This window comes from Mytilus edulis, chromosome 3 (genome assembly GCF_963676685.1).
Source record: "Mytilus edulis chromosome 3, xbMytEdul2.2, whole genome shotgun sequence".
NCBI lineage: Eukaryota > Metazoa > Mollusca > Bivalvia > Mytilida > Mytilidae > Mytilus > Mytilus edulis.
Genome location: NC_092346.1, coordinates 67,639,745 through 67,650,321, shown reverse-complemented (window position 1 = coordinate 67,650,321; position 10,577 = coordinate 67,639,745). Strand labels below are relative to the sequence as shown.

Genomic DNA, 10,577 nt, shown 5'->3' with positions numbered 1-10,577 from the left:
TCCTATTTTTCTATGAAGTTTTCTTTCATTCCAATTATAAATTTTAAAAAAATCTGGAGAACTAAAATAGATTTTGATACAAGCGTAATCGAGGTGAGACTCTTTTGTAAGGAAGACTCGTTTCGTCGCTATTTGTTTGCAAATGGCGTCCTCGAATGTCGAATATTACCAAAAACAGAAGGAATTGCAAGATTTTATGTGTGAACAGTATGTAATAATCACAGGACAGTTAGTTTGCATGAACCTTGTTACATTTTTTCATTCCGGAAAGCTATTAACTGTTTTTTTTTTTTTGTATTTTCATATGCATACTAAATATATAACTATGATAATTTGCATTATTTGGCTTTTATTTGATTTTGATCTAAAATCACAGACATTATTATGACTTTAATGCTTGACCTCTATGATATTTTGCCAATAGATGGTGTTAAAATCACTCTAATGTTCAAGAGGTATACATGTTCATGCAAACATATCTGATTTATCAAATATTTGAATTTTCTTGTCTTGACTTGTCACTGGTCACCTTCAGATTAGGTCCATTCTAGTATTACACCATATCTCTCTTTCTGGCTGACCTGAGAATCTGTCCCGCTTGAACTATTGATTTCAAACAACACTCAATTTTCTATTGTGGTGTCAGATATTTTTTATAATGACATCAAATTTTTTACGGGAACCTGTCTGATGTCCTGTAATGCCGGACAAATCGCCATAAGGTGTATTAATATATGCAAAAAATTTACTTTATTTGAAACTTTAGCAACTTTTAAGAAAATTGCATGTTTATACAAATTATTCAAGATAATAGATTATTTATACCAGAGACGTCCAGAGTTCCTAAAATAAATTCCTGGTGGTCCTTGAACAGGAAGCAAGTTAACTCGTACCACCGAAAACTCGTATCACGTTAACTCGTACCAAAAAAGTTAACTCGTACCAACGTAAACTCGTACCACTGGGAAGTCGTACCATCAAAAATATATTAAAAAATATGAATGTTTTATGTTTTTTTTTTGTAAACTTAATAAAAATAAAGTTGAATTACTTGAATTTTATACGGGATTTTAAGGAAAACTTAGACAAAAATACGAATGTTTTTTTAAGCTTTATTTTTTAAACTGATCTTTCAAACTAGTTTTAATCCAGAAGAAAGTAAAAAAACATTGCTTTAACTGTACCTTAAGTTGAGTATCTATATGCAAATTAAATAAATTAAAGCTGTAATCCATGATCACAAATCGAATGCTATGTTTACAATTGTTGAAAGCCATGTGGTTTTTGGCGGGAAAATTCGGGAAACCCCTTAACAGGAAACAGTTACATTTCATTGTTATTTATAGACAGTAAGAATTTCATTTTGGAAATCATTTTGATTAACCGTGTTAACTGCTAAGATTTATTTATGAAAAATAAATATTTTCTTGGGCTGAAACTTATAATATTTTAATAATATTACAAATATAAGTAAACCAGTCTGAAGTATTTTCTATCCAGGACCAATAGACAAGGAAAATTAGCTGCAAATTGGTCATTGTACTTTCAAATTATATATATTTTACAGACTAAAGAGGTATTGAGTGAAAGTAAAGTATATATTCATCATTTAACACCATTTAAATAAGTTGGTTCGAGTAAGCAGTGGTACGAGTTTTTTTTTAGTGGTACAAGTTGACGTTGGTACGAGTTTACAATGGTACGGGATAACTATAATTCCTTGAACATAAGCTGATGCTTCACACTGTTATCTCTATTGCAAAATACCCACATTGTGTCGGTCCTTTGTAAAATTTTTAGACCACCCCTTTTCGAGAATTCTATTTGCAAATGTTTGCTGTAACAAAGCATAACCTATTATTTTGTCATTTGACAACACAGGGGAATAACTCTATTTGATATTAGAAGTGTAACTGAAAAATGTAAGTCAATAACTATTTTCCTATTTAGAGTCAGGCAAGATATGTACAACATAAATAATATCATAGTAAAAATGAGATCTGTAAAGCTAGATCTTAAACTGACTTTCAATTTAAAAACTAATGACATAAAATAGCACATAAAACAGAGTTCAGCACTCATTTACATAAAAAAAAAAACATTAATAGATTAGCAGCATACTTCAATCAAAGCAATTAAACTTAAAGGGTATTTTACTTAATTGCTGATAAAGAGAAACAAGACTTAAAAAACTGAAGGCTAAAGACTTCTCTAGTGGGCAGCAAAGATTAATCATGTTATTTGATAATATACATGTACATAGTATTTTTATGTCATTTCCTGTATGTAAAACATGCATATACTTAAAAGTTGTAAGTCTGCTGCTATTTAACAAATTTTTGATCAAATTTCATCACCCATTTGTTACAGGAGGAAAACAATATATTATTTTCACCAGGAAATATAAAGCTGATCCCCACTGCCACAGGATAACCAAATGAAAAAAACATTGTATATGTTTTCCTTGTCTTAAACTACAAAAATATATAACTACATGTAAATAGAATATAGATGTGTAAGTATTGTATTGTTGTTTTCTCCTGGCACTCCGGCTTCCTCCACCAATAAAAACTGGCCACCACAAAATAGCCTAAAAGCGGTGCTTAAAAGTGGCGTTAAAACACAAAAAAAAAAAAAAAAAATTATATTAGTAAAACAATCCTTAAATACAAGACCAAAATTTTACATAACTTTATATACTTGCAGGGAACAGAGAAGACAACATTTAGAACATCAGTTACAGGTTTACTCTAGGTCTGATGAAAGACTGTAAGCATTGCATTTATCTAGGAAGTAATTCTTTTGTAAATATTTGAAAACATTGGCATGAAATGTCTAATATAAAGCTAACAAATGATCATGTAAATGTAACCTTCTTAAACGTCAAGGTTGATTTTTTTCATAGTTGATTTGGTTGTATAGGAAGTAGAGTCAAGACATAAACATTGTTTAACATTTTAAAATCATTGTATTTACTATTTAAAAATTATTTTTATACAGGTTTACCCCATTTTACCAAGTACTAAGGGTACAAGAATTATGTTTCTTGCCCTGTTGCCCTTTCTGCCGCTTACAAATGTAGCTGTCACTCAATATTGGTTTCTGGGTGATATTTGGAGATTCATACATGTACTTGTGATTGTAATCAATTTTTGATACATTTTTATAGATTTTTGAAAGGATGATCCTTAGTGCAGAAAGAGCTATAGGGATGATTAATTGAAAATATTTGTGTGAATTTGTCATTATTATTTAAACCAAAGTTTGATACATAGTCACATATTATGGCAGAAATATCCCTTTTGTTTTAAGGCTGACTAATCCATTGTTAAGGTCACCATTTTAATAGTTAGAAATAGATCCAAATCAGTGCATATCTTCTTATTTCTATATATAATGGATTTCTTTTTTGATAGGTTTTGAAATTGGGCCAAAAATATAATAATTGACCTTAAACCTTCAGTCATGGTTCATCGACTTTGGGTGGTTAGTTCTATTAGATAACAAATTACATAATCAACATTTGCATTATAAAGTGTCTTTGCAAAACATGTTCAAAGGCTAATGATTATGTTAAAGAATGCTATTGCTTAAGAAACTTCATTATTATATCCTTTAAGTCAGAATTGAAAGAAAATATCCCTCTTAAAACGTGTCTATGATATGCAGCAATTGGTTAACTCTAAAATACGCTTGATTCAAAATCGTTTCTGTTGCCTGAAAAACTCTTTAATTATTTCCTGATTTCTAAAGTCATTTAAATGTTTATCTGCTAACTGGATTCTTGATATTTGAACTTTTAAATATAAAGTTATTGTGGCAATGTACCTGCTTGTCATTTTTCTTTAAATTTTTTTTTCTTCATTCCTATGTACATAATCCAACATTGCCTAGATAAATATATTAATTTTATCATTAAACACATTTATTTGAGCAGTCATAAGGAAACTATCTCCATTAGAATATTTATTCCTTTTTCTCTGTATATTGACATAGATTTTATACCTAATAAATGCACAAATGATGTCAAATATCACGATCTAAAGGAAAGATAACGATTGGAATCTAGCGTATTGAATGCAGTTATATTGTGTCCCTACTATATTTATGTTTGAAACAGGTAACTTTTGTCTTCAGTCATAGAGTTAGTAGAATGGCAGGTACCAGTTATTCAAAATCAAAAGACACATCAAACAAGTAAATAAAAAAAGCACAGTGTGTTTTTGATGTGTGGACGGTGGTTGCACAGGAATATATTGATATGAACATAATTTACCTCATTAATATGTTTTTTCCAATAACATTGTGGCACATGCTTTGCTATTATTTTCAGATGTATACGTGAGGAAGCACCATTTATAACTAACAATTTTGAAATGTTGCAGATATGAAAGCTTATAATGCACAATCATATAAAAATCACTTGTTAGAGTTATTTCAAGCTCATGATATTTTTATTTTGTAACTGAAATCTTTACTTCCTTATTCTCTTACTACATGTACTACGTATACAGAATATGATGGTTGTAATGGGGTTACCTTCTCACACTATTTGCTGAATTTGTTATTATACCAAGAAGTTTTCCCTAGCTTAAATGATTTAAATAAGAAATTTTAGGTCTTTGTGATTCTTACGTAGTAGTGCTGTAAACTAGTGGTAAAAGTTAAAATAATAATTTTCTTACAAAGATGAGAAAAAATTTCTATATCTAAATACTTATTACATTTCATAAAAAGTGAGTATGTATCTTTAAGGTACCAGCAATTGTTTGTTTCTTTGTTATACCCCCGCTTTAAAAAAGGGGGGTATACTATTTTACCTCTGTCTGTCAGTCTGTCCGTCAGTCAGTCCGTCCCATGAAACTTTCGTCACATTTTTCTCAGGAACTACACATCCACCCTTTCTGTAATTTGGTATCAACATTTATATATGTTAGCCATACCGTGTGATGCGTTTTCAGATTCATCACTTGACAACTTCCTGTTTACCGAACACTTGTATGATTTTACACATGATAGCCAAGTTGAAAATTTTCGTCACATTTTTCTCAGCAACTACAATACAAGGATTTCTGAAATTTGGTTTCAGGATTTATATAAGTCAGCTATACCGTGTGATGCGTTTTCAGATTCATCATTCGACAACTTCCTGTTTACCGAACACTTGTATGATTTTACACATGATAGCCAAGTTGAAAATTTTCGTCACATTTTTCTCAGGAACAACAATACAAGGATTTCTGAAATTTGGTTTCAGGATTTATATAAGTCAGCTATACCGTGTGATGCGTTTTCAGATTCATCACTTGACAACTTCCTGTTTACCGAACACTTGCATATTTTTACACTATTAATATTATCCACTTGCGGCGGGGGTATCATCAGTGAGCAGTAGCTCGCAGTTTCACTTGTTTGTACTCAATTAGAAATATATCTCTGTGTTACAAAAAAAACCAACCATGAAAAATGGTTAATGAAAATTAATATGCATGTATATTTATTTTGTTTTCTCATAGAGCTAAGCTAAGAGCTACTAGATTACAGAGCTATTGGAGGAAAATATGTGAAGATCAGAGAAGAAGTCAGCAAAGAAATGACCAGATTTTAAAAGAGTTTTATCGAATTGATGCACATTTGGGAAACTTGTCAGCTAGGACAGAGAGACTGAGACTTCTTAAGGCATGACTAAATATCTTTTTAATGGCCAAGATTACAACTAAAACCATACACATGCTAACCAATTTTCTGACAATTTTTCAGTTGAGCTTTAAATTTATCTAAAGCTATTTACATGTATTTACCTATAATCATATATGACACTAATATTTTACATCTGAAACAACCTTTTCTGGGTAACTTACCACCTTACTGTCCTTTAATATACCTAACTTCTACCTTAGGTTTATCTAACTTTCATTTTTGCAATTCTTTTTTCACACCTAATACTTTTAAAACAGGTCTTGATTAAAATTGACCATGTTAGAAAATTGGGTAACACATGCATGTGTTTTGATTTCATATTTTTATGCCCCATCTACGATAGTAGAGAGGCATTATGTTTTCTGGTCTGTGCGTCCATTCGTTAGTCCATGTGTTCGTCTGTTCGTTTGTCTGTCTCGCTTCAGGTTAAAGTTTTTGGTCAAGGTAGTTTTTGATGAAGTTGAAGTCCAATCAACTTGAAACGTAGTACACATGTTTCGTATGACCTTTCTAATTTTAATGCCAAATTTCACGGTCCATTGAACATAGAAAATGATAGTGCGAGTGGGGCATCTGTGTACTGTGGATACATTCTTATTTTGGATTGTTTTGTAGAATATAATGGCAATTTTGTTTATCTACCAAAGTTCTACATGAATTAGTAATAACTTTTACTATAATTTCTGCTTTTCCGATCACATTGAAGGCATTTATATAAACAGAAAAAAAATTGTGAAACTTGTTACTTCTATTGGATATTATTAGTTATCTTGGTGTAATCAGGGGTGTACAGAATTTTACACCGTTGTTGAAAATTCATACACCCTGAGGCGCAGCCCACTGGGTGTATGAATTTTCAACAACGGTGTAAAATTCCGTACACCCCAGAAAAAGATTGTGTTCTTTAGAATTTTTTTTTGGGGGGGGGGGGGGGGGGATTTCAATTTTTTTCATTTTTGGAAAGATTAGAACTTGTTCTAAATCTTTACTTAGGCACCAGCCTCCCTAACAACAGGACAGGTTAGCTACTGTTACTAAATGTATTCACACTGAAATATAGTTCCCTATGGTTCTGATATATGTGCACATAATACACATATAAACTGAAAAAAACTGGTTATATTATTGGAGCAGTTCATTCAAGAATGTATGTCATTAAGGTGTGTTGATGTGCAGGCTTTTAAAAAACATTTTGATTAGGTAACTGGGTATTGATTCAACTAGTTTTATTGACAACTGTCATTATCACTAAACAATCAGAGACAAGGTGAACCTTTAATTACAATGCCCCACCTCCTAAACTGCCAATCAAATTGACCACATTACCTATCAACCTCAGTCTTACATAATTATACAGACCACTCAATATAATTCTTAATACACAAGTATTTGACCTCATAATTGAATACACAAATGTGTATATTAGATGTTTGATATTTATAAGGATGATAGATTTATTTATTGCCAATTACTTTTGATCTACATTACATAAAGTGATTCTGTAAATTATATCTGAAAGATAAATGATTAATGGATTAACAAGATCTTAAAAAAATGAAATATGAATATAAATATGAATAAATAAAAGGTATTCAAGTAAGGCCTATAATTTACTTGATAAATTTCCAATACTCATCTGTAATTAATCAACAATTAAATTAGTACACTTTTTTTTTATCAGGAATTGGCTTGAAACAGTTTTAAAATTTTAAAACTTTTAATCATAACAAACCATTGTTTATTAGTTTATTTCCCATCAATCATTATGTCTATTTTAGTCATTTGAATTTTTATTAGAAGTGAATACATATGTTTGCAATCAAGAAAGAATCCACATTTCAATAAGATAAGTTTTTTAATTGGTTATGTTGAAAAAGTACATTTGCAATGCCCTGTGTTGAAAAATACTTTAAAAATTGATCAAAAGGCACTCTAAAACTTTTAATCTTCAATGCCCTATAACCTCTGTTTCAACTTACAAAATGCCCCATAACAACATTTTTCAATTTTGTTTGTTGACAAAAAGTTTTAAGCTGTTGGTCCAGATTTATGTCTTACAAGGATAGTTGGTAACATTTACTAGAAGAATTTTTGCATTTTTTTGTTTTTTTGAGACATGTTCAGAACCGGCAACATAATTTCGATAAGATATAAACTGTAGTTTAAATAAAATTATGCAAATTAAGAGACCCATATTATTTAATTTGAGCTCATTTTATCTTCATACTGGAAAAGCAAGTTTCCTTCTAAAGACCTGCTGTAAATGCAATTTTCAGCAATAGTGCTTTATAAATGTTCATTTCCCCCCACAATACCTTATATGAAATAATTCAAACTACTCTTCTAATCTTTCCATGAGTGATTTCCATCACTTTCATTTTTTTCAATTTTTGTCTTCAAATTTATTTAATTTTCATTTTTTTTTTTCATTTTTTTTTTACATTTTATTATTATTATTATTTTTTTCTCAATTTTGGCCAAATTTTATTTATCCCCGGGTGAACAAGGGTGGGGTGTTATTTACACAGGGCTAATTAACCAATCAGATTGCAGTATTTTGCTCCATAAGAAATAAATAGAGAATAATACATGGCAAAATCCGTATCATATGTCGTATCATCCCGAGACATCAATATCAGCCCAAGGGCCTTTAGGCCCGAGGGATGATATTGGTCGAGGGTGATACGGCATGTGATACGGATTTTGCCATGTATTATACACTTTATCATATATTTCAACAGAAGAGTATTATATTATATGAACTGTTTTCTGATCCATAGCACTGGGTTACCTTCAGTTCTACTTTTGTATTGTTTCAAAGGCCTTAAAAGAACTGCTCAATTACTTATCCTAAGCACCTTGGTTACCTTACAACTTGCGTGCTGTTGTTTTAGAAATATTTTGTTTATTTTTGTATTAATTTGTGTGTTTTGTATTTTTCATATTTGCATTTAGTGTGCCAAAAAATATGAAAACTTGACGTTTATGACGTCACATACAATATGAAAACTCGACGTTCGTGACGTCACATACCAAACAATGACGTCATTCAAAAAATTTACCTATTTTGAGGAAAATTTTTCTTAAGCAAAAAAAACCAAAACTGACTTTATGTAAAAAAAAAAAAAAAAAAAAAGAAAAGTAGGGGTGTGATAAAGGGTAGGGATGTGATAAAGGGTATGCGATAAAGGGTAGGGGTGTGATAAAGGGTATGCGATAAAGGGTGCGCATCAAAGTTGCGTGATATGGATTAAACAGCAGGCTATTTATCACATATGCAAAACTACTGTATTTACTACTAAACATATGATAAATATATTTATTATATACTTAGTAGTAAATACAGATAAATTGTATGTGTAATACAATCAATGGCAAGCGTGCTGTATCAGCCACCCGTGATGATATCGATATCAGCACGGTTGCAAAAGCTTTATCACACCTTTAATCTGTATGACGTCACGTCATCGATTGCAGTCACTGTTGCAAAGGCTTTATCAAATCCCTAATCTGTATGACGTCATGTCAAACCTTTAATCTAAAATTGAGAATGGAAATGGGGAATGTGTCAAAGAGACAACAACCCGACCAAATAAAAAACAACAGCAGAGGGTCACCAACAGGTCTTCAATGTAGCGAGAAATTCCCGCACCCGGAGGCGTCCTTCAGCTGGCCCCTGAACAAATATATACTAGTCCAGTGATAATGAACGCCATACTAATTTCCAAATTGTACACAAGAAACTAAAATTAAAATAATACAAGACTAACAAAGGCCAGAGGCTCCTGACTTGGGACAGGCGCAAAAATGCGGCGGGGTTAATCTGTATGACGTCATTTCAAACCTCCTTATCTGTATGACGTCATGTCACATAAAAAACATCTACTTAGGTATATGTATATAATATAGTGTATATGATATGGCTTTTTCAATATCACACACCGTATCAACCCTCAACCAATATAATCCCTCGTGCAGAGCTCTTGGGATTATATTGGTGTCTCGGGATGATACGGATGCGATATTGAAAAAGCCATATGATATTCTCTATATATTTCTTTAATTCTATGGAAATTTATCCCTTTCCGAACCCATTGTATAAAAAAATTTAATCAATGTGTGGTTGATGGTGATCTCAAATGATCATTGGATGATTTTAAGGGTCATAACCTTTTTAGCTAACTGGATGAATCAAAATATGCCAACAGGTGTTAATGAAATTGACAACTTCGTAGAATATGAAAGGCACTCCAGGGGGATTTTTGTTTAACAATAAAGAAAATTTATTTTTAATCATTAGAGAAACAGATTCTTACATAGTTACTCATGGATTATGGGATTTATCCAATCTCGATAGTTAGATTATAAATTTAAGTCCTCGTCGAGGCTCAGACTTTAAAATTGATAATTTAACTATCTTGATTGGATAAATCCGATAATCCAATGGTATCAATGTAAGAATCTATATATATATTAACAAATTCTGTCTCATTTACAGCAACAATATGCAGACTACATAGAAAAAACATATCCACAATGGCACCAACAGGTTCTACAGATGAAACAAAGGAAAGATGAATCTCAGAAGGTTTGTTTATTAGATATATCTCAAACTCTAAAATTGAGAAAGGTTTCTCATGCTCTCCTAATTTATACAGTAATAATACAGGTAGTAATTACAGTCATGATCATCCACAAAAATGTTTGCTAATTTGTCCACAGCAAACAATTGGAAAGGAGATGAAAATACCGGGCGTTTGTCTGTCTGTCCATCTGTGTGTCTATCTGGTCTTATTAGTGCTCTCATGGTTACAATTCTTGCCAGATTTATACTATATGTTAATATCAGCTATATCTGGGACAAATTCTAAAATAGG

General features: G+C 31.3%; 1 protein-coding gene across 8 annotated transcripts in view; it reads left to right on the top strand.

Annotated features, from left to right (window-relative positions):
- The first annotated feature begins 93 nt into the window (after positions 1-93).
- Positions 94-10,577, top strand: part of LOC139517222 (centrosomal protein kizuna-like) — a 31,740-nt gene continuing 21,256 nt past the window's right edge. For 3 of the 8 annotated variants that reach the window (XM_071308001.1, XM_071307997.1, XM_071307996.1), the window contains exons 1-4: positions 95-207; positions 2,707-2,769; positions 5,517-5,679; positions 10,199-10,288. In XM_071308001.1, coding sequence (XP_071164102.1) covers positions 143-207; positions 2,707-2,769; positions 5,517-5,679; positions 10,199-10,288 — 381 coding nt within the window. In that variant the 5' untranslated portion in view covers positions 95-142. Of the gene's footprint in view, positions 208-2,706; positions 2,770-4,120; positions 4,198-5,516; positions 5,680-10,198; positions 10,289-10,577 lie in introns of all 8 variants that reach the window. The other 5 variants (XM_071307995.1, XM_071307994.1, XM_071308000.1 and 2 more) reach the window with 3 other exon arrangements.